A 24,532-nucleotide genomic window follows, 5' to 3' on the forward strand; every position below is an offset into this window, starting at 1 on the left:
AGTGGCGTGGAAGATAGTGACAACCCCCAGACATTGTTTTATAATGTAGGAGTGAATCTCAGTGTTGACAAAGTAAAGCAGGGTTTTAGCATTCACTGCCAGACCTGTCAAGGTCACAGAAGAACCAGCACACACAGGGCATCTAAAAACAAGCAGAAAATTAATTTTGAAGGGATATTTTTAAACCTTATATTTAACAAGGTTAGCCTATGCCAGAGGACACTGTCAGCTACCTATAATTAAACATCAGCCGTATTGATTGACCTTAACTTGAGAGAGGAGCTGTTGCCTGAAGCCTTTTGTAAGTGTGGGCACACAGAGTAGGAGCACATTGTAAGGGAAATGGGACTGCAAAATAAAAAGGAGAACAGGGTCTGGTTATCCTGTAAATGGCAATTCCACTGACTAAAACAGCACGTTCCTCTGCATAGGATGAGTGGTCCTTGAAAGAATGTTAAACCTTCTAGGCTGCCACACAGAGGGCAGTAACTTAAGGAACTGATGTTTCTAGGAAGTCAGCTATGCACTGGAAAAGCAAGTCATTGTTTCATGGGTGAATCAGCATTCATGCCAAGGGTATTATCCCCATGCATTGAAAGAAGTATCCACACATTGCTGGACTCTTGGACTGTAAATACACAAGAAAAGTAAATATAGCTTCAATTTTAAAGTTAGTGTGAATTGCATAAGCCCATGAAAAATTCAAGGCAGCCTGAGCAACTGCTTGTACCAGATAACATACATTTGGAAATAATGTATGGTGAATTCTCAAAGACACTTTTAAGTGAAACTACAATGATGACATGGTGGTGTATTTTATGAGCTTGTTCTTGGACCAGTAACAAAAAACCACACTTCGAAACCTAAGATTGTGTGTGAGGACTAGAGAGATTTATGAACCAATAATGTTTTTGATGGACTTGCCATGTGATCCTAATCAAGCCATTACACATTTGTATGGTGCTGAAGCTTATCTACACACGTGTTCATAAATGCCTATTTTTATTGTGAGCATTTTAGGACAGTCTGGTTTTTACTACAAAGCTATACATCACCCAGCATAGTAACAGGCTGGTGGTGCTACTTTCATATGATTAATGATTATAAGCACCAAAGTGAGATGATTTGCCACTTTTGTCCAAGATGGAAGTAATTTACAGCCTGAATGACAGTGAAAAACAGACCCTGCAGATGCCTGGCTGCAATATCATCAGCTTATGAGTTTCACACTATTATTATTATTAGAAAAACTATCTACTTTGACCTTAGCTCAACAGGAAAAATATTATGGAAGCTAATGATCAGATATGATGGCAAGATAATTTTGAAATATTAGGAGGGAAGTTTTACCACTCCCTTTTAATGTTATCTAAGAAACCTACTCTCTGATCCCTCTTCAAGTTGCACTGATGTTATCTAGTGTGGAAAACAATCTTTAGATAGGTGTGCTGATAATGGCACTGGACATTAAGTGTTTAATTTGAAATCATAACTATTATCCATTTTTAAATGACAGTGGTAGTCTTCAAATAATGAGCCTTCTATAATAACATAGCAAAATGCCTGCAATGTGGAGTGATTGTGTCATGTTCTCTGTTCCAGATCAAGGTAGTACCAAGCCCGATTCCTGGACACTGCTTGTTTGAAGTTTCCAAACTTATATCCCATGGGCCCGTCTTCATAATGGACAATTCTCAAAGGAGTAACCACACAATCTTAATTTCCTAATATGCCCCTCAGGAAAAAGCTTAGGGTGCATTTACAAAAGCAAGATCTCTTGCGAATCTTTTTTTATTTCAAGATTCAACTGAAACCAGGAGGAGCTGACAGCATGATTGAGAGGCACACATATGAGCTTATAAATAGAGGCCTGAAAAGATGATTTGATTTCCATTCTTTGGAATGTTACTGCTATTCAGAGATATTGCAAAGTAATCTCTGGTAAATTGCCTATGATTGAAGCAAATGGTAATTCACTGAATAGAGCCCTCTGGTCCTTAGTAGAAAGAAACTCTCTGCAAAAGTTCTGAATAAGGGAAGAAGGACTTTTTCTTTTGTTGTAATTCCTGATTTCCTGGTAAAAATAGGGACATGTGACAACAAAATCTTCCATCTCCAAATATTTCTTGTGTCATTAAATATCATTCATGTAGCAAACAAGTTTTTCCTTCCTGGGTAATTTTTTAACGTCTTTTACATCATGATATCCTGTATGACTTCATTCCTCAACTCTTTTTTAATGGAAAGGGACTCTTTTGCTCAAGTAATTTTTCATATTTTTCCAATTTCTCAGTGGTGTACCTGCCTTGGCAGATGGTGTGGCTTCTTCTTAATACATTTTTCAGATCCCTTAATCTCTTTTCTGAACAACTGGAAGTAAAAGGGCATTGAATACTGCTGTAAGCTTCAGCATTCATTATAAACTCGTTCCATTTGAAATATGGTCCTTCCCAATGGCATTTCTTTGTAGAAGCATTTAGACATCAGTCTGTAAGACCAAATTGCAAATATTGAAACTGAATGAGCTCTACAGTTTTTTTTTAATGTAATACATAGTGGAATGTGGCTTCAGTCCTCCCCCTAATTTTTTCATTGTCTCTCACTACTAAGAGTTCTTACTTTTTCTCCCCCCCAAGCATTTCCTGCACATAGAGCGCTTAGAAACCGATCTAAGTGGGTTTCTAATGCTGCTCTGTCTTCATATGACACTTGAACCAACAACAGATAGAAAAAATGGGAACAAGTAAATTATTGGATTAGTGAAATTATTCTAAATCCCTTTCTACAGTAATTCATCTTTCATTGTAAAACCACATTTAAATCTCTAAGTATGTGTGATATAAAATATTAATCCTATGTTAACATGTTCTCTGCATTAAAAAAAAAATCCAATCAAAGCTACCCAAGCAAACCTTGTAACTTATGATTGATTTATTTATATTGTCAGTACTAAAAATGATGATGAGGCTGACATGGAAGCTATAAAGCCATAAGCTATTTCAGTCAAAATAACCAGCCACACCTTCTAAGAGGAACAAGACAACTAAGAAACCTGTAAATAAAACCATCTGTGAAAAACAACACAGGGAGTAAACATCCAAAATGAAGCACGTCTTTCCATGTTTCCTACCATGCTAACATAATGAGAATGAAGCACTACAAATGTTCAAAGCAGAGATCAGGGATTTTTAACTACATCAATCTCTCCACAGTCATCCCTCTGGCATCATAAAGAGTGCTCTCTGGGTATGGCTCACAGGAATGAGATCAGAACACACACACACACACACACACACACACAAAACAACCACAACAACATAAAAAGGACATAACTGTGGTATAAATATCTAGCAAATTTGAATAAATAGTTTCTGAGTTGGGGAATTTCTGTTATTTCAAGCAGATCTGGACAGGCACCCAGGAAAATCAGTTTGCTTGCATATTGACTAAGTTTATTTTACTTTTAAAAAGTCTTCAGTGTTCATGAGAGGAAGAGTGCTGGTTTGAATCAGGCATGTTGCAAGCAGATGTTATGCAAGCTTCCCCAAACAGCCCTGCCAATGACTGCAATCCTGAGTTATGACATTCACTGTAACTGCTGCAGCCTGGGCCCTTTTTTGGGCCACTCATCTGTTGGTTTTCCCAAAATGGGGATATTTTTGTGACGAGTACAAAAACTTGAAGATCAACAGTTGTTTCTAGACCAACAGAATTTGAAAACCATATCTGAGTTTCATGGCCTTTAAGTACTACAGGACAGAAATGTTAAAGTACATTATTTATCATTATATATATGATGTGATACTGTTGCTGAACATATCTCCTGGTGTTTGGTAAGGGCCAGACTCTTGCAGTTTCCTTCTTTTGAAGGCTAAATGGATGTGATTTCTAAATACCATTCACAAAACCCCTTGTAGGTTTTTAATTAAAATACTCATTTAGCCTGCAAGTACACTAGATGAACGTATGAAATTACTACATCCCTTCATACCCTTGAACAAATAAATTTAGAAACAAAGGATATAAAACCTACCAAAACCAATCTCATGGAGCAGAACTACTCTACTTTTGAGACACTGGAGATTCTGGGACAGGAGATGAAGCACTGTTGCTAATATAGATTACAAGCTCTAAATAGAGAATGTCAGATGAGACATTACAGTTCCCATCCTGAAACGCACTGTATTTGGAGTATCTCATAAAACTAGAAATTTGCTGCTATTCACAGTATTTTTTTAATATATTTAAAAAGCTGATTTTCTTATTATAAAGCCTGACGTCATTGTTGCATATTTTCTATTTTTAAGCACACATTCTACCATACTTGTACAGACTGTAATATTGAAGAGAAAGATGTGGGACTATGCAGGTAAAACAGAATAATAGTTTTATTAATTTATTGTTCTTTACTAAAAGATTATTGCACTTTCAATCTTTAAACAGTAAAAATACTTTGAGAAAGCTTGCTTGAGCCTAACAGTCAGAATCACGTGTTCAGTAATTTCATGATACTATTTTTTTTTTGTTAAAGAAGTAAGAAGCACTGAAATGACTTGCCCAGCAGTGCCAAACCAGTCAGTATGAAAATTAAAAGGTTATGACTTTGTCACCTACAGCTGTATACTTGTGTTCCTCAGCTACGTTTCTTTCACAAAGCTTTTGGTTTCTGGGCTTATGTGCAGGTACTGTTATAAGTTCTGTATAGGGCAACAAGTGGTGACAGAATGATTCTTACATCGGCGAGAAGGGATTGGGTTCGTGAATAGGCTGAAGGATTATAGTTTGTGAGTAATTTGAAAAGTATTTAGGCATCCGGTGTAGAGTAATGCGTTGTATTCTTCGCCCCTCTGACCTGCATCTGCGATAATGGGGAGAAATGAGCTTTCCAAGGACCGAGCAAGGAACATGAAGCGCAGGTTGAGGCAAAACACAGGGGACGCTGCCGGTGGCTGGCGCGATGGGAGAAGCAAGGGCGCACTCCCGATAGCCTAGATAGCAAGGTGATTTCTTAAAAATGAGGCTCACCAGACTGTGAAAAGACTTTTCCACAGGAAATTATGGAGATCTCATCCTCGGGAGATCTGTTCGGCCAAGCTGTCCGGTCAGCTCCTGGCAAGAGCCTCCCTGGGCGAGCAGAGCCGACGGCTCCAGCCCCTCAGGACGGGCGGCCGAGCCCCTTCCCGGGTGCCAGCGCTTCCCTTCGCGGCCCGCGGCCCCGGGCAGCCGCTCCCCCTGCCCTTGAACTCCCCAGCCCTCGGCTCAACCCTCAGGGGGTGGCGGCGGCGGCGGCGGCTCCCCCGCCCCACGGGGTCACGCCGGGCCAGGCCCGGCCGGCGGCTCTCCAGGCCGCGGCGGGGCCGTGAGGCTGTGTGGGCGCTCGGTGCCCGCCGCGGAGCCGAGGCCGGAGCTGCTCCCCAGAGACCGGCGGCCGCCGCCTCCTCCCCCGGGCCGAGCCGGGCCGAGCCGGGCCCATAGAGCGCGCGGCGCCGGGATAGAACGGCCGCGCCGGGGCCGCAGCGCCCCCCGGCGGCGACTGGCGGGGGCGGCGCGGAGCGAGCAGAGAAAGGGAGCAGGGACAGTAATGGCGGCCAGTTAGAGCCGGGCTGAGCCCGAGAGGCGGCGGCGACAGCGGCGGGAGGAGCCGGCGCGGCTTCGGTTGCGTCTCTGCCCGGCAGAGCGGCTTTCCCGGAGGGCTTTTCTTCTTTCCTCCCTCCTCCCCCCTTTCCCCCTTCTCCCTCCCCTTCCCCTCCCTGCCCGAGCCCCCGCCTGTCCGCCCTCCCTCCCTCCTCCCTCCGCGCCGGCGGCGGCGGCGGCGGCGGCGGCGGCGCCCCCCGTGTCCCCCCTCGCCGGGGCCATGGTGAACACCAGGAAGAGCTCTCTGCGCCCCCTGGGCAAAGCGGCGGCCGCGACGTCCGGGGCCGGCAGCCATTTCATCTCGTCCCGCACCCGCTCTTCTAAGAGGGGCACCAAGGCAGATGCGGCCGGGCTGGAGGAGGCGGCGGCAGCGCGGGTGAGGACCGGGGGTCCAGGGGCGACCGGAGGGAGGGAGGCGGCGAGGCCGGGGAATCGCTGGGGACAGCGCCGCTGGTGCCGCGGCGGGGGGGGGCTGCGGGCACAGGAGCCGGCGGGGGGCGGGTGCCAAGACGGCTGTCGGCTGTCGGAGGGACGGTGGGGCCGGCGGGCAGCCCGCGGCGAGGAAGCACCGCGGAGCCGGCAGGGACGCGGGGGGCAGCTGCGGAGAGCCGCAGTCCCCTGTGGGGCCAGCGCCGGCGCGGCGGGGGCTGCTGACAGGGGCGGGGGCGGCGGGGACACGGGCGGCGCAGCGGCCGCGGTGCCGGTGCCCGGCGGGGCCGGCGGCGGGCGGGGGGTCCGGCGGGGTCCGGCGGCGCGGGGCTCCCCCTGCGGCCGCGCCCGGCGCTGCCGCCGCCAGACAAAAGTTGGGAGCTGCGCCCGCAGCAACTTCGCAATAAACCTCGGCCCGGTTTGGTTTGTGTGCGTGTGTGTATGTGTGTGTGTGCTTTTTTTTTTTTTTTCCCCTTTTCCCTAAATGACCTCGATTCGGCTGGCGGCTGCGACGGGAGGAAGCTGGTGTTCGGGAAAGCCCCCCGCCCCGTTTTTTGTGGCACGGAGGGTGTGATTTTTGTCAAGTTTAAGTTGAATGCTTTCCCAGCCGAACTCGCTGTGGTTGCGTGGGTTAGACGGGCTAACTGCAAGTTAAATTCTACAGCCCGATTTGGAGAATTAATATTTCGTAAATTGTAACTAGAAGAAAGAATTCGGGAGTCTCCTTTCTTCCTTGTCTCTAAACAGCTCTGTTGACAAAACCTGTAATTTTTGTTTTAATTTAATCGAAGAATCACAGAATCAATGAGGTTGCAAATGACCTCTGAGATCATCGAGTCCGACCTGTGGCCGATCACCACCTTGTGAACCGGACCACGGCACCGAGTGCCACATCCAGCCTTTCCTTAAACAGCTCCAGGGCCGGTGCCTCCACCACCTCCTTGGGCAGCCCGTTCCCAATGTTTAATGATTCTGTCTGTGAAGAAATTCCTCCCACAGGAGGAATTGTAGGCAGGACTTTTTCTTTGGTTGATGAAACTTCACGTATTGCTTTAAAGGGATCTTTCAATAAAAGCAATAAAAATCAATAAAAGCAACGCAAATATGGAAGTGAAATTTGAGGGTCCGAGTGTTTGACAGTTGTGCAGCAACTGACCATGTCCCTGCCGTGCAAAGGAGGAAGTCAATCAGCCGAGTAGAAAAACAGCAGCAGCCAGAGGCATGTCAGAAGGATGTTACCTGAAATTCTCAAAAACATTTTACCCCATCCATTTGGTCTAAACTACTAAGCCAAATACAAATCACTGATGAGATATCCTGTACCTTCTGTGCTTCTCTTTCAAGTCTTTCATACTTCACAGTTCTTCCCTTCCCCCGTCTTACTTTTCCTTGTTCCCTATTTCTTCCTTGTTTAATTTCAGTGGACTCCTGGGGATGCAGCACCATAGCTGTAAAAAGCTGTTCTGCTTGTTCTAGTGTGCAGTTTCTTCATATCGCGGGTCTTTGTGGTTTGTGAAGCAAAGTTTGAAGTAACCCTTACTGGCTTACTTCTCAGGGAGTTTACTGCTGCTAAGAAAACTAGCTTGGCATTCTTTCCAAGTATTTTTAATTCATAACAGTGTTTTTTTTACTGCAAATCATTAAAACATTGAAATTATGTTAGTGTCATGGTGTAAGGAAAGGAGACTGTGCAAAATAGTCTAAAATATTGTAAATACTTCTCAAGATATTGCCCACACTTCTAAAAGAGTGTTTATTCTGAAGTTAAATGTAAATTTTGGTGTATGGGAATGAACTTGTTTCGCTTCACAGTGCGTCTCATGTGTTTGAGGTGGAATTTTTCTTCCCTTTTAAGATGTAATTGCCAAATATGAGCAGAAGTTATCCAAGAATGTTTTTTTTCTTATTTCCTCCATCCAGTGTGTTTTATAAAATATGTATATCTCACTGTATTTTAAAGTTGTTTTTGAACAACTCTTTTTATTCTTCAGATGTAAGTACTGTCAGCAATACAGCATCTTTCTGAGCTTCTGAATCTTCTTGAAGTAGTGCCAGAGAAGGATCTCAGTGATTAGGACATGAATAAGTATAGCAGTAGGGAGACAAAGCCTTTGCTTTTGGAAGTGACTGTCGGGAGACAGATAGCGAGGCTATATTCAGAAAGCGTGCTGGGATCGTCTTCATGCAGTTGTATGCTTTTGTTTGTTTTTTTTTTTCAGTTGACTGGAACAGTCTGTCCTTTCTAAATCTTTTGGGTGTCACATCAGGAAACCAGCCTTGCTACCAGCAGTTAATCGGGTTAATGGGCAGCTAGAGTTTGCAGCTCTGGCAGAGATGGGACGCTTCTTGTTTGCAGTGTGTGACTTAATTTTCTTGCATGGAGCTTTTGACTAGGACTCCCTGAGAAATGTTTTTCAGTGGGAATGTTTGCTGCCATCTTTCAGAATGTATTTTAAAAGATCATCTGTCTGTTCCTTATTAGCAACAAAAACCAAGTTAGTGACCTAAGGCATCCTGTAAGATGCTGAGTAGACCAGAAGAGAGGATAGGACTTCCCTTCTACCACTTTTGTATCTATTTCCTTCTTATTTTTTTCCACTTGGCTTTTTCTGATGTACTTTTTTTGTGGGTTTTTTTTTTCATTTGTTTGGGTTTTTTGCTTATATTTGTAAGGACAAGCTTGACTCTCTCCTTTCCCAAGAACTTGACTTAAGTTTCTAGTCTTCTGCTTCAATATTCTGCTGAGTTGTATGTGAATAGTGTCCTTGTTTGTTTGATCTGAATCTGGAGGCAACATTTGTGGAAATGGACTGTAATAGTCTAAATGCCTTTATCATGTTCAGTGTATTCCCTCAGTAGTACTCACTCAGCTTGGAGAAAGCAATGACGTCAGGCTTTGAAAAGTAAACTGGTTTGAATTATTGATTGGCGACCACGCAGTCAGTGATGGAGATGAATGCGTGTGTGTCTGTCTGCTTACCAGAAGCCAGATTAAAATGAACAAAATCCCTCACTAAATGGATCAAGGAGCCAAGAAGTTTATTGTCTGAGATGATGTCATAGCAGAGTGCATAGTGAGGGTACAGAGGGGAAAAACTGGGCTTTGTTTTCTTCCTGTTTCCAGGACTGATAAACACACTGTTTAGTGGAATTTGAAGCTATGCTTACATAAATATATATCCTGTTACACAAATTGTACATATGTGTATAAAAATACAGATTTTTTTCTTTTCAGCATTAAAATTTGGGAAGTGTTCTAGCTTTATATTAAAGCATTCTGACAGGAAAAGCTCATCAAAATCTTTTACAGAGACAGAGAATTTTAACACAAGGCTTATAGGTTCAGTGGACTTCGTTCACACTGTGAAAAAATTGAGGATCCTGTGGCCATAAGTGGTTAAATTTGCACTTTGTATCTACTGATGTCTGATGTTTTCAGACACTGAGTTGTGATTGCTGGTAACACTTCTTTGGCAACTGAAATGATTTTTCTTAGTCATCTCAAAGCACAAATCAGAAGTGTTGATCAAGAATTTATTGTGTAATAAACATTTAAATCATGTCAGCGTACTAGTTAGACGTTTTAGCAATGTATACAAGGTTAGCTTAATTTAATTAGCCAAGAAAGAATTAGCAGTGCCTTAAGAGCTACTTGAGGGCATGGTGATAATTGTAAGGCATGATCCTCGCTAAAAGTAGTGCTGCCAACATTGTTCAACTTGCGCGGTTCAACCCAGAGCTCTCCATTGTACTTAATTGCTGATGGGAGCGATCAGGGGCTGCGGGAGTGACACCGGCACTGCAGTGAGGAAAGGTGGAGAGAAGCAGCATTTCTGTGCCCTGTGATCCAGTGTGTTTCAGAGTCTCCCACTGTTGTTTCTCAGTCTGTAGCAATAGAAGTGTTTTCTGATTTCTGGGTGATCGTTTCAGCTTTTGTAGCATAAACTTGTTGCTACATTTTACTCTTCGAAAAGCCTTTAATGGTCAGCTGTTGAAAACATAGAAAATGTAAAACTTAGTATGATTTCTCTTAAAGTACAAGTTTTACACATAACCAATAGAGCTTTCTAAAAATCAAGTTTTCCCTTATGAAAGACCCTGATTGGCATATTTATTTTCTATGTAGTGTCTCATGGTGTTCTGGATGCTCTGGTGTTTAGAATAATGAAAAAGTTAGATTTTCCTCCTTTTGCTGGATAAATGACACTTGCTGGCCACCTGTGTGTAAAGCTCTTCAAGAAAAAAGCTCCTGTCCAATATCTGTGTTTTAAAGAACTGCATTGCCTTTGTGTTCAAGTTTGCAGTAGCATCAGCAAAGGTGCTGAGGCTAATGCTTTTACAGTTCTTTGAAATACATCCTGAAATATAAAGCCTTGTGAAGTTATTCCAAACAATTTAATTTAAAGGAAGATTCCCAGGAAAGCTCATCTTTTTGGTGTGTAATAAAATCTCGGGTTCTTTCTGTTTTAGTGGTCTGCTGCTCTTTTGGGATTTAGCAGGGAAAAATCAGTGTTCAAAAATGAGTCGTGCAGGCCATTCCTTGGCTGTGTGGTGTTAATACAGCTGTGAGCAGTGGGAAATGGAGCAATTGTTGGAAGCAGTCTTTGTTCAGGATTCTGTCAAAATACCATACAGTTGGCATTTGTGATCCTTTTGTGGCTCTGAAGGGCTGTCCTGAGTTTGAATTCTTCTTATGCGTCGTGCCAGATCAGTCGAGACCCCTCTCAGCAGTCAGGACACATGAAGTGTCCATGGTTTGTTTTGGGAGGCAGTGGTGCATCCTGTTCAAAGCTGGCTATCCTTGCTGTCACACTGTTCCAGGGCCTTCAAAGGAAGCAATCCAAGGGCTAATCCAGTGGATGGATAAGACTTCCAAAGAGTACTCAGGAAATGGTGTTGATGTTTTGTGTGCTGCATTGCTTCCTCTGAACATTGGGCTTGTCCCAAAGTATTATTAATAAAAGCTGCTTCTCCAACTACTGTCTCTGTCTGAACTTCAAACAGAAGGTTTGACCCATGGCTGTGAGACAGCCCATGACAATTCTGCATGAGTTGCATACAGCTTGGGGTTATGCAAGATAATTAGCTCAGGTAATTATATTCTGATCACCTCTATGCCCCTGCAGTTTCAGTTGCACGTGGCATGGTTTTGCACATCCTGCCCTAAATTGTTGAATGTTTGCTATGCTGTGAAAGAGTTTTAATTCCAATCTAATGATGCTTTGAATGATTTTTCTGTAAGACTTTATAAAACCCATCTTGAAACAAAGCATGCAGCAAGTAGACATCAATGAGCTGAAGCTTTCATTGCTGTGAATTTTGTGTGCTGTTTTGTAGCTGTGACCCTTTGAAAGATTGTTTATTAGATGTTTTAGCTCTAATGGATTACTTTTTCTGTGGGTAATATCACTCATGAACCCATTTATTGCAAAGGGAACTGACAATATGTTTTTATCTTTTTTTTGTGTACACTTCATGCTTTGCTTGTTTTTCAAAACAATTTTTCAGTCTGACTTCACTCCTGAAATATTGTCTTCATTACCTTTGATGGGATTTTCATGGTTTATTTTAACCATTAATTCTGGTTTAAATTGTTCAAGTGTTGGTTTGCATTTATACATGCTTGGATTCTTTTTCTGAATAAATTTAGTTTCTTTTTGCTTGGTAATTACTAAAACAGGCAACTTTTCAACCAGTTGTAAGACTAATGTGTAATCTTCTGTAAGCCTTTTCATTTTGTAGTATGTGTATGCTGTAATAGCTTCAGCTCCAGCTGAACAAGGTATGAAGGAGGCAGCTTTAGTTCTCCTATTAGGAATACAGAACTTAGAAATGTCTCCAAGTTCCATAGTTCTTGTTGCCTGTACTGAACTTTCTGGTTTTACCTTTGCGCTTCTAGTAGTGTCTGTTGATGGCCTAACTGATGTAAAGCTTTGATAGAAAGTTTGTGTCCAATTGCACTTGGAGCAGATGCTTTGGTTTAGTTGTTTTCATAATATGGGAACGGGGCACTTTGCTTTTCTCCAGCCTCCAGTCAATTCCTTCATTTTAAATGGATAAATAGTTGAGCCAAGCTATTTAAATAACCTGAAATGAAGAAGCTGTTCATTCTCTACATGTGGAAGAGATTACTTGCAGTGAAATTTGTTGCTTTGCTTCAGCAATCCCTCATTTGAAACTATCCTCTATTATTTCTCTAATGTATTGTTCAGGCTTAGAATTTTGGGGTTTTTTTATGATTTAAATTTCAGTACATTAATCTTAAGATTTCTATCACAATTGTATGCAATTTTAATTTCTTTTTTCTCTTTTAAAAATACTGTCTTGAAGTGCATTGCAGCTAGGGGTGCAGAAGTGTTTTTTAATCCTAAGTTTTTTCCACACAGAAGGCCACCTTCCTAGTTTCTCTTGCTACAGACGCTTCTTTGCTTAGCTTACTGAGTCTCTTTCCTGGTCATGTCCAGACCTTGGGGAGCAGTCTGATTCAGGGCTTCTCACTCTGTTTTCCTCTCTGCTATCCCCATTTAGATGATTCTGTGTCTTTATTTAGGTTTATAGTAGTATTGAAGGAGGCTATGTCCTATAAGCTTTGTTTAGGATGTGACTGTTAAGCAGAAACAAGATGGATTTTCAAGGACTGAGGGTAGGAGAAACATTTGAATGTTTTAATTTTTTCCACATCAGAATTGTAATCATTCTTGATTCTCAATTCATCACATAAATATAATTTCTGCTTTAAAAGTCTTTGTTAACAGAGTCTAGAAATGGTTAATGTAGTTCTGATTAAAAATGTGTTGCTTTTATTATTCCTTCAGTGTTGAATAAGGAGGATCAGTGGTTTTAAAAACTTTCCTTAAGTGGATTTACTAGAAATACTTCAAAGTGAGGTGTGGACCCCATACAGCAAGTAGAGAACTCTTCTCAGTGGACTTGCTCTTCTGCAGGTGTGTGATTTCACATGTGCTGTGAGCTCTGGCTGTGAACTCTGCAGTTGTGAAAACAACAGACTCGCGAGTATTAATGCTTGCCAGGCCATTTGATCAGCGGGATCAGGATCATGTTACTGGTCCAGCTGAAACCAATCCTCTTCTCCACATCTCCTGGCTTCCCCTTGCCTCCCCTCCATCCTTCTGATTTGATTATCAGCTGAAATTTCACAGTATCATCCTAATTTTGGTGAAGGCACAGAGAAGAGAGGAGCACTGCTGGTGAAATGCTTGGAGCGGGCTGCTGATGATGGGAGGATAAACCTCAGCTCACTATTTATGGCCTCTGTGACAGTTTGGCAGAGGCTGCTCTGTAGGTCACTCTCCCTTTCATTCATGAACCAAGTAACCTGTAGGTTGCAAGAGTTTTTTGTGTCACACTGAAGCTGTTGACAGGCACTCACTCAGTGTGGATACAAGCAGGTCTCTTTTTTCTGTAACAGAGGGAATGGTTGCAGGTGTGAAAATCCCTAATTAACAGTGCTTATATTTTTAACTTGTAAACTTTTAGCTTTTCTCAAAAGCTTTCACATTTATTAAATAACCTGAATTCTAGGGTTGAAGAGTTTCAGGAAATAAAATGGAAATCTGTTGAAATAATAAAGCAGATCTTCCTGTGGAAGAAATATGTTTGGGGTTTTCTTAATCTGAACAAATGGTGAAGAATTTACTCTTCTAAAAGGTCTAGATGATGGTATTCTTTGTGTTCTTAGTGGCTATTATTGACGTGAGCATTGTTCACTAAAAAAATACAGAACCTGAATGTTAAAAGGATTCAGATCATCCTGCAATTGAGGCATTCTTTACTATCATTACCACTAATGAAATACATCGTTAATAGTTGTTTATTCCAAGATCATCAAGCACTTAAGCATGAACATTATTTTTCCTTAACACCTGTGGAGAGCCAATGTCTGATAAATGACTGTGTGCAAACAAGTGGAAATTAGAGAACTGCAACCAGGAGATGTGTTCTTTTAAGCTGATGTTGTTTTTTTTCAAGCTGTCAGCAAGGTTAACGCATCAGGGCCTTCATGCAACTTGGAGTTCTCACTAAGGTAGTTAATGTGCTCTAATCCAAATACATTTATTTCTCAGCTTCTTGTCGTTTGAAGGCTGAGGCAGAATGAATTGGTTTGGAAGGGATGTTGAAGATCATCTCTTCCCAACCCCCTGCCACAGGCAGGGACCCCTTCCGCTAGACAAGGTTGCTCAGAGCCCCATCCAGTCTAGCCTTGAAGTAAAAGTGCTTTCACACTGGATTTTTAAGACACAAAGGCAGGTGTTCATCCTGCACCAGTATGTTGTGTACCAAATACAGGGTGCTGCATTGTGCTCGACCTCAAGTTCAGTCATGTTACCTTCTTTCCCCAGACAAGTGTATCAGGTCTTACCTCTTCCCACTAAGCAGTCAGCCAGTTCTCCCCTACATGAGGGGCTGGAGGCATTTGCCAGGAAAATGTGCATTGGGGTGGGGAAGAGAGGAGCTTGTGAAGATGTGTTGGTGCTGGAGAGAGTGGGTAGAGTGGTGTGTCATCCTGAAATTAGGGCATATTGTGGATGTGTAAGGCAAGGTGTGGTACCTGGTTTGAGCATGATCATGAGAGAGTTTCAGCTACTTGGAACGTTTGTACCAAGCATAAGGAGAGTTTTACTCCTTCCCCCCTCCCTTTTTTTTTTGGTTTAGAAGCTCTAAAACAAAGTGGTGAACTTAAAAAAAAAGAAATAGGATTTGAAAGGATTTATTAGATTCTGGTCAGATGACGTGATCACATCATAAATTTTTTGATCTAGTATGTAGAATTTGCAACCAAACAAAACTTAAATCTCAGATGGTGAAGCCTTCTGATTTTTTAAAACTGCTTAGTATGCCTAGCCTTAAAATGCATTAGCTTAATGTTAGCAAAACCTAGCTCTTACCTAACTCTCATTGATAAATCTTAACATAGATCTTTAATACAATTACATTTTTAGGATATAATGTTTTAATCCATATTTTTTACCTTTGCAGAAACTGGATACACAAAGGAGCAAGTGTCTTTTCCAGAATCACTGGACAGACAGCCAGACAATGTTTTTGGTGTATTTTACTGTTGTTTGAAATGCATTATAGTTTCAGTGAAAGCAAGTTATTTGTTAGCTGAATAGTTATTTGAGGGCAAGGATGAGACATGAGCTTAACTAATTGGGGTAGTGGGGGCACAGTCACATTTTTTTCATGAATAACTGTTTCAGTTTGGAAAGACAATTTTATCTTTTTATACTGTAGGATATAAAAGTTTATTAAATGCAGTAAAGAGCCCTGAGTATTTCAGATCTTTTGATGGACAGCTCATTTCAAGAACTTTGCAGGAACTGGTAGGAGAAGAGGCACACCAGTTTTTTTCACATGTGTTTTTAAGACAAGAATCCAGACTAATAATCTGGGACATTCAAGAAGATATGTTGTTAATTAAAAGATGTATTTTAAATTAGAAAATAGAAAGTTAGATATAACCAGAGGACCTGGATTTAGTTTCTCTAGTGTCACTAAAAATAAGATTGATGCATGTCTGAAATTGTTGTCTTTTCAGAGAGTCAAATGAAGTGGAAGAAGTTACATTTCATTATCAGAAGATAGGATTTAACTAAAGTTAGAAGCAGAGGTTTTTGAAAACCTGTGGCTGAAACAGATTTTTTGAAAATGTTTATTTCATTATTATTAAGAGAAAGTAATTTTCAGGGTCTTTGTGCTTATTTAGTGGGTTAAAAGAAAAGCTATTTGTGCATTTAACAGAACACAGAGAAATAGGATTGGTCAGCTGAAACTTGAATGTCCATGCATTAATTTTGTGTCTTAGACATGGGAAGAGGCCACAGAAAAAACAGTTGCTGCAGTGCTTAAGAGAATGGGTTGAAAAGTTGCCTGAGTGAGGAGCTGTGTGAGCAGTGGTGTGAGTGTTCAGGGCGTGGCAGACACTCAGCAGGGTGTGCCCCACAAACTGTACAGCGAGGACAGCAAGTTTGACCATGGTGGATAGCTCAGATATTCATGTCTGCATGCCTGTGTCTGAGTACAGACGAACCTGTGGCAAACCAGACAGAGTCTTTTTCAGAAATTGCAAGGTGTGGTTGTGGTTTGAATGTTATATCATCTCTCACTTGAGAACTCTGTGAACTTGTGTTCACATGCTTGGAGATGCCAGTGGTAGAGATGGTTTGTACTCATTCTCTGTGTCCAAGACTACTGGATTAGGATTATTTTGGGGTGTTCAGACCAGCAGTTTAAGAAGACTTCTTTGGTTATTCTCTTAGCCAGGAAATTCAACTTGAACAGAAGAAACACCCCCCCCTTCCCTTCAAAGATGCTATAAGTAATCTTTGTATTTTAACTTGGGAATTAATCAAATGTCATGCTTTAGCCAGCTGGTTCCTGTGATACACCTGAAGGCACTGTCAGTGAGTACTGCCCTGCTATGTGTGTTCTTCAGTCTTGCTGAAAGACTGTGCTGGTATAGTCACTGTTGTAAGAGGATAAATTGAGAAGGAAAAGGCCAGTTTTATTAATGGATTTCTAGTTTGTGTTTTCGAAAACTTAAGGACTCTACATGTTTTAAATAAAACTGTTAGTATCAAATAAGTGTTTTGAAATTTAGGGATGGATAGAGAAGAGACTGCAGGTAGTAATGTATACCAGTGTATTTGTAGCTTGCTCATAGATGGGTATTAAACAGTGTTTCTATCTTTCTCCTTTTCATACAAAGCAGAGAAAGTGTAGAGATAATATGCAGCTATATATGTTTTCTTGCTTTATTATTTATTTGAACTTTTGTTTCTAGATACATCAGTACCATCGTTCAAGCGCCTTCAGTGAAGGTGTGTTACCAGTTTGCCCCCACTGCCTCTGCCTAAATTGAATCTTAGCTCAGCAGCTGATTTGTGGTATTCATTCAGCTGTCACATTCCATTTTACTTTTGAATCCAAAGACAAGACTGTGTTTTGCCAGTCTCTAGAGCATGGATGGTATCCTGTTAATGCCAGTTATTTCCTTACTGATTTGTAGTGAGAGTGCTTGTAGTAAGAGATGGTTCTGGTTGTTCTGGATCACAGCTGGAGTTTGCTGGGTCTCTCTTTTCTGTTGGATCAATGCAGTTGCATTGTTTCTCTCTTTGTACCTTCTGACACTATGTAAAGTCATTTTTTGATTTTTCTCTGCTTGCCTTTTCTTTGTTGCTTTGGTATGCTTGAAGGCAATTTCTGACATGATTAAGATTTTATTAATTCATATTCTCCGCATTCTCTCAGCATGTGAGTGCGTTTGCTTCAGTGCCAGTGTTTCATTAGGAGCTTTGAATGCAGTGACTTGGTTCCCACTTCTGCAATTGCATTATTAATTTCTTAATTTTTAAGTTTGATGCTTGTATCATATTTTTCTAGTCCCAGAACATTTTCATGATATCTAATCTGAAGTAATAAGTTTCTGGGTTGAAACTGAAGTGCTATTTTTAATCATTAAAGGTATAAATGGTTTGAGACCCAGTTCCTTGAGGGAGCAAGCTGACTGCTGTGGAATCATTAGACCTGTTTTGCTATAAATGGGAGGAAGCAGTGAATAGACTGCTCTCTGTAAAGGCTTCCCAAACTGAAATTAATTTTCTTCCTTGTTCTAGCGTATCCCAGTTTGGATAATCTCTTGGGTGTTATGAAAACTATATCTGTATTTTACTGTAGGTAGTGAAGGTTCTGGATAGTAGTCTGATTTCATTCCCCAGAGCTTGAATTTTTTAAATTGTCTGTTAACTGGAAAATGGAGCTTGGATTCTTGGTAATGTATTTAAAATTTCAGTGATTTCAACTTTGTAGTAGCTTTGTCACTACTTCATGGTAAAACAGTTTTCTGTGCTAGTGCATCTTACACAGCATCTACTCCAATGTAGGTTAGTATTTGGACTTCAGTATCTTAAAATTTAACTTGGTTTGTACTTGCTGAGTTTGTGCATAGAGTTAATATGCAGGCAAGTGAGGCTCAGCTGAAAATAATAGCCTAAACAAAGAATAACCTAATTAAATAACCCCCTTAATTGCTAGTCTGGTTCCTTAGGCAGCTGCAAGGAACTGATCGCTCACGTGATCACACTGACAGCCTGCTTTTCCAGTTTCTGAAGCTATTCGCCAGTATATGTTCATTTGACAGCATTAGAGTTCTCAAAGATACTCAACTTTTATGAATTTTGTGAATATTTGCAGCAGAGGGAGACCTGAATTAGCAGAATTGGTCTCCATTGTCAGTATTTTGTTTTAACTGTCAGCTGACAGGACAAGATCCTAGCTGAACTTGATACTTGGGACCAGAGGCAAGGCACTGGAGGAAATGCAGAGAAAGGTGATGATAGGGGACTCTGAGGAGTTTGGCTTTTTGCATGAAAAAGGGTGGAGGTGGAATACAGGAACCTGTGCATTACTAATTTCACTGCTGGCAAATAGTTTTAATGTTACTGCTTGTAAAGCTTTGTTACATGCTGCTTCATCTTTCCTAGTTTCATTTTCTCTGTCTTGTTTAGCCGGTTTTAAACTGGTTCTGTGGCTTACCTTGAAACTCTGCTTCTATCCTTCACAGGGGAGCTTGTGTAGTTTTGGAAAGTAGTTAGTAAAATTGACCTAAGCAGGGTTGTATTTCTCTAAGTTCACAAGTAAACTGATAATAAAGCAGGAAGTATATGCACAAATACTTAGAGTGTTCAGAAGTGAATATGAAGGCTACTAAAATTTTGTAAAAAGTTGGTATTTTGTAGTTTCAGAGTGTTATGGAAAACAGCCAGCTGCTGCCCATGTATTTTGTAGGGCTATGCAGGGTGCAGGTGGTTTTGTATTTAGGAATGGTGGTAGTTATTATCTTTTGTATTTGTCTAATCCCTCAGTGAAATGATTAAGATCACCGACAAGGTAGGAATTTCATCTAAAAGAAGGAAAGTGAGCTTTTGAAGCTTTAGTGAGCTGGTCTGGTTTATGGATGGATCAGAGAAACATCAGAAGAAGATCCGAGGAGGTTGGAGTGGTGCTGTGTAGTCAGACAAGGGAGTGCATGGGCTCTTCTTGTGTCACAGTGATGCTGAGCTGTCTTGTCAAACTGCACCCATACATTTGGATTTCACTTTCTAAATACTGTGCTGTGATATTCTGTCTTCCTCTCTTAAAAGATAAGCCTTTTAAAAAATTTTCTGAGTATGTGACGTGATGTTGAAGTATCTGGAGTACAAATCAGATTGTTGTTGTTACTAAGCCTGATGAACAAATGGGACTTCTGTGGTTATCTCCTTGTGTTTAAGTAAAACTATCTCTTTGTCATAGTTCATGTTCTTACTGACAATTCCTTAATATTTGAAAATTGGTTCTGTATTGTTGCAATAAAGGATGTTTAGTTTTTTAATCATAGAATCATAGAATGGTTTGGGATGGAAGGAACCTTAAAGATCATCTAGTTCAAAAACCCCTGCCATGGGCAAGGGCACTTTCCACTATCCCAGGTTGCTCAAAACTCCATCCAACCTGGCCTTGAACACTTCTGGGGATGGAGTAACCACAGCTTCTTTGGGCACCCTGTGCCAGGGCCTCACCACCCTCACAGGGAAGAATTTCTTCCTAATATCTAACCTAAACTTGTCATCTGTCAGTTTAAAACCATTCCTTGTCCTGTCAATACGCACCCTTGTTAAAAAGTCCCTTTCCAGCTCTCTTACAGTCCCTTTAGTTACTGGCAGATTCTATAAGATCCCCCTGGAGCCTTCTCCAAGCTGAACAACCCCAATTCTCTCAGCCTGTCTCCACAACAGAGCTGCTCCAGTCCTTGGGATTATCTTTGTGACTTTCTCTGGACTTGCTCCAACATTCCCATGTCCTTCATATGTTGTGGGCCCCCTGCCTGGACACAGGACTCCAGGTGGGATCTCAGGAGTGGGGACATCGGCAGCGAGAATCCCGTCCCTTGGCCTGCTGCCCATTTTGCTGCTTTTGGCACTTTTGGCTTTCTGGGCTGCAGGAGGACAATGTGGGGACCTTCTTGTCAAGCAACACCCGCAAGTCTTTCTTCCCTGGGCTGCTCTCTCCATCCATTTTCCACCCAACCTGTACTTGTGCTTGGGATGTGCTTGCTGGACCCAGATGCAAGATCTTGCACTTGGACTTGTTAAACTTCATGAGGTTTGCCCAGGGTCCCACTGAATGGCATCAAGACTGTTTTGATGAGCTAAAATTTGTACTTAATAGAATCCTGGTTTTGTGTTTTGTTGTGGTGGTTCACCTAAATAGAAGCAGATCCTCTGAAGTTTGCTGTCTATTTTTTGCGTACAACTTTGAAGTAATGCCTTGCTACTATCTTTGAGTTTCTGTCTCTGTTACCTTTGGTAAATGCAATTGAAAAAAGTCCCTTTTGGTACTGTTTAGGTGTTTTTTAAAAGGTGTTAAGAGTAATGTGGTTAGTGTGCATAATGCTGTTAATGAACATGTTGGACATCTGGCTATGTGCTGAACAGTTTGATGGGTAGAACAAGGTACTGGAAAACTCTTACAGGAAGGAAAAGTGCTTGTTTAAGTATTTTAAAGACAAAAACAACATCAGCAGAATAAATAATTGCTGTGGTTTTAAGTATCTTAATTTTTCACAGTCCTTTTCTCTCTTTATGGCATTACTAGCTCTTTTGCAAGTAAGGTGAGAATAGCAGTGTCGTGTGTGATACATAAAAAATACAATGAGTTATATAAACAGTACTTGTTAAAAAATACAGGCAAACTATTATAGAGGTTTAATATTTGAAATGAAATGTTTCATAGTTTCTGGTAATATTTTCAGAATAAACACTTTTAATATTGCACACAAATTGGTCACCAAGAGTTTGGCAGACACTTTCCTTTTACTGAGCTGAAGTTTATCCTTTTTCTGTAAGGATATCTGCAAATGAACCAAATAAGTATGATCTGATGCTTTTTTTCTTTTCAGAAAGATGAAGGTAGTGATGCTAGTTTGAGTGATAGCCACATATCTCCTCCTGCCAAACGTACCTCAAAACATGCTGATCCTGTGGGCAAAGACAAATCAAAATCGCGCGGTACTGGGCAGCGAGAGGAATGGAGCATCTCAACTGGACAGTCCAGGTAATTGGTGCTAAGAGAAGAAGGTACTCATACCAATTTTTTTCGGTGTTGTTATCCCACTTATGCTAGTTCTGCAGTCAGCTGCAGCTCAGGAGTGTACTTTTGAAACATGTTATTTTTACACAATTTTCTTCATTTTAAGACTCCAGAAATGTGGATTGCATCAATTGTCTCATCTCTGTTTCCTGTCTATGCATATTTATAGAAAAAATATAAAGTAATTTTATTTGAGATGCAGTCTGAATTTTGGATTCTTGATGCATCCAAATTTAGTATTGTAATTGGTATTTTTATGTACTCAAGCTATAAGAAGACATGATATTTTAATTAGGGAATCAGTGTTACCATCTTTAGGGCATGGTAACAATCAAGTTTATTTCCATTGTTCTTCACCCTAGTAAGTAAATTTTACTGAATATAGCCTCAGTCTTGCCACATTTTTGTAACTTAAAGCAGAAGTAATTAATTTTATGTTATAAATAATTTCATAGTATTTTACAAAGCAACCTTGTATCATAAGGTTCCTCACTTGGTTACAGGTAACTGTGAGACAGTGTACACAGTATGTTCCCGATCTGTGAACTTCCAGTTAATACTGATTATTTTGTAGATATGTATTTCATATTTATGTACATGTCAAAATCATTCTTGAAACGATTTGTATGTAAGAGAGACTGTAAGTCGCTACTGGACTGTTGAATGCTAGGATGAAGTTTGCTTAAAAGCTGTGTAAATCTCAAGATACACCTCTTCTATCCTTCTACCTCTTCTTTTTCTCTTTTAAAACAGAATGAATTAAATCTAGCATATTAATGTGCCATGGTAATTGGGAATGTATTGAAACTTGTGCACCTTCTGTTTCTTTTGTTTGTAAGAGTAGACTTGTACTGCAGCTCCTAGAAATGTCAGTATACAAAAAGAAATATTTAATGCAGCTGGGAGAATTTAGGTCATTGTGTCAAATGAAATTTGGCCAGGGTACTGAAAATCATATTGTTGCTCATTTAGAACCCACTGTGACATGCCTTTGCATCTGAAGTTTTATGTTGGTTCTGCCAAATCGAAAGCACTGTGCTTAATAGTGATCTTCAGTCACTAAGACTTTTCTCAAAAGTTCTGTTATTCTGCTGGTTTATTCAAGGTGTTGGATAGATGGTTGCCTTTGGAGGGCTATACCAAGGTTCAGTTCTGAAATTTAAGGAGTTAATAGCATAAGGGCATGATGAAGGATTAGGGAAATTAATCAAAGAGATGCTTTGACAGTTGGGGGGTTCATACAATTGGTATTGAGCAGTTTTGTCCTTTCTAAGGTGTTGGGCATGAAGTAGACTCTTCCAAGGCTTTGTCTTGGAAAGGTTTTGAAATCAGAGTATCACGGATCATTTTACAGTCAAAGTTGTATTTTCACTGTGTGCCTTCTGCTTGGCTAAGGAATGTTAATGTTATTTGTATGTCTGATTGTCTCATAGGTTAACTTCTCAGCCTGGTGCTACACTACCAAATGGACGTAGCTTATGTAAGTGAATTATAGCAAAACTTTTTGTATCAGCTTTTGCATTAAACAGTTTTATGTCAGTGATATTCAGTGGCATATGTTTTTGATAACTTTACTGATTCCTTTGACCGTTTTGACCAGAAAAGTTGCTGCTCAGTTTTTTCCTGTCGCCATCTTAGATACTCTCTGTGGATATGGGGAATATTTTTAGATGAAAATCCATTTCTCTTCTCAATTCAGACCTCTTGGCCATGATCTCAATGTTTTCCTTAATTCCCAAATTACTGTTATGAGCTAATTTTGGCCTTCCTCTCTTAGTTGGTCTCTTTAATTTACTTAGTCTCTTTGCTCATCTGAAATTTGGCCTTTTGTGGTTCTCAACATTACTTAACTCTATTGCTTTAGAGAGACCTGCCTTGTCTGCAGCTCCTGCTACCTTGAACAGTCTTCTTAAAATCTTGTACCTTACAAACTTGCCATTTCATTGCTTCTCTCAGCTAAAACCACTTTGTCTTTTGTGTCCCTTTTTCATCGGTTCTGTCTTGTTTTAATTTTGTGTTGACTCTATGTAAAGTGTTATTTCATTAGGCATATTTGGTATTTTATTATTTATTGTGGTGCCTAAGGAACAATTAGCAGTGGGATCTCTTGTTTGGCACTGTACAGAGTAGCTGGTATAGATTTGCTTGTGAAGTCAGTATGTTGTATCTGGTCTTTTGATACTATATTTGAAAGATTAGGAATTGAAACTGTGGGCCAAATGTGCATTTTAGTATTGATGTTAACTTAAAAATATTGAATGCTTAATTGAATGCCAAATTTTCATAATAGAATAAGATTGTCATCTAAGGAAACAAGCTTGAATATGCAGAAGTAACTTTTAAATAACTTTGATAGGAATTAAATACAGTTCTTTAGTTCATACTATGCTTAATAACTTTTGGTTTATTGTCCTTGCTAAGTATTCTCTTATTAATTCTTGTTTGTGAAAATGTTGTTTCCTGCATTTTGAAGTAGTAATACAAATTTCTCTTAGCTCTCAAAAGCCACCCCCTTCGAGGGGAAAAAAAGGGAGATGGGGACCATGCTTGCATAAACGGAGATATAGAAGTCAGAAAAAGTTGTCGGTCCAGGAAAAACAGATTTGAAACTTTGAATCAGAGTTTATTGTTTGATCAGCTAGTAAACAGGTATGTGGGGATACTACAGTTGTATTCACAAAGCACCTTAATGATTTTTTAAAATTAGAAACCCCTGTGTTCTAGTGCCATGTCTGTGTTTTACTGTGGGGATGCACTGAGACAAGCTAGACTGTGGTTTGAGTTACAGCTGGGTCTGTGCTGTGACTGCCATGATGTCCATGCTCTAAATGCAGAGCAGCTTCCCAGGCTTTCATTGAGAAGTAAGTTACTCTGTCCTTACACCTGGATAAAGCTGTGTGTTGGCAGTTACTGCAGAGTGCCTGATGTGTAAATCCACACCCTAGTTTGTTTCTTGGTAACCTGTTTATGTAGTGATACCTTAAATGTCATGTAAATTGGTGATTAGCAACAGTGCTTGGAAACATTCTAGATTTTGCTTGTATTATTTGATCATAAAATATCAAAAGTTTGTAGCTTTCTTTTGTTTTTGCTTTTTACCATTTGTTAATAATTCACATAGGGTGGGTGTTACTTTTTGGCATTTACTGTGCAGACAAAGTAGGTCAGGGAGGCACGGTCTGGTCTGAGCATAGGAATGGGAGCCAGAAATGCTTTTTCTGAAATATTATTTCTCTGTAGCCCTGGGCGGGTCATTTAATATGTCCTGATGTTCCCACCTGTAAAACAGGTTTTAGCAGTCATATCTCTGAGAGACTGC

General features: G+C 40.6%; 1 protein-coding gene across 3 annotated transcripts in view; it reads left to right on the forward strand.

The window, feature by feature from the left end:
- Nucleotides 1-5,597: 5,597 nt before the first annotated feature.
- The window catches only part of ATAD2B (ATPase family AAA domain containing 2B), a 74,687-nt gene continuing 55,752 nt past the window's right edge, over nt 5,598-24,532 (forward strand). For 2 of the 3 annotated variants that reach the window (XM_030944356.1, XM_030944355.1), the window contains exons 1-4: nt 5,805-6,010; nt 21,023-21,177; nt 22,647-22,693; nt 23,709-23,862. In XM_030944356.1, the coding sequence (XP_030800216.1) occupies nt 5,855-6,010; nt 21,023-21,177; nt 22,647-22,693; nt 23,709-23,862 (512 nt within the window). In that variant the 5' untranslated portion in view covers nt 5,805-5,854. Of the gene's footprint in view, nt 6,011-21,022; nt 21,178-22,646; nt 22,694-23,708; nt 23,863-24,532 lie in introns of all 3 variants that reach the window. The other variant, XM_030944357.1, reaches the window with a different exon arrangement.

Source organism: Camarhynchus parvulus, chromosome 3 (assembly GCF_901933205.1).
Source record: "Camarhynchus parvulus chromosome 3, STF_HiC, whole genome shotgun sequence".
NCBI lineage: Eukaryota > Metazoa > Chordata > Aves > Passeriformes > Thraupidae > Camarhynchus > Camarhynchus parvulus.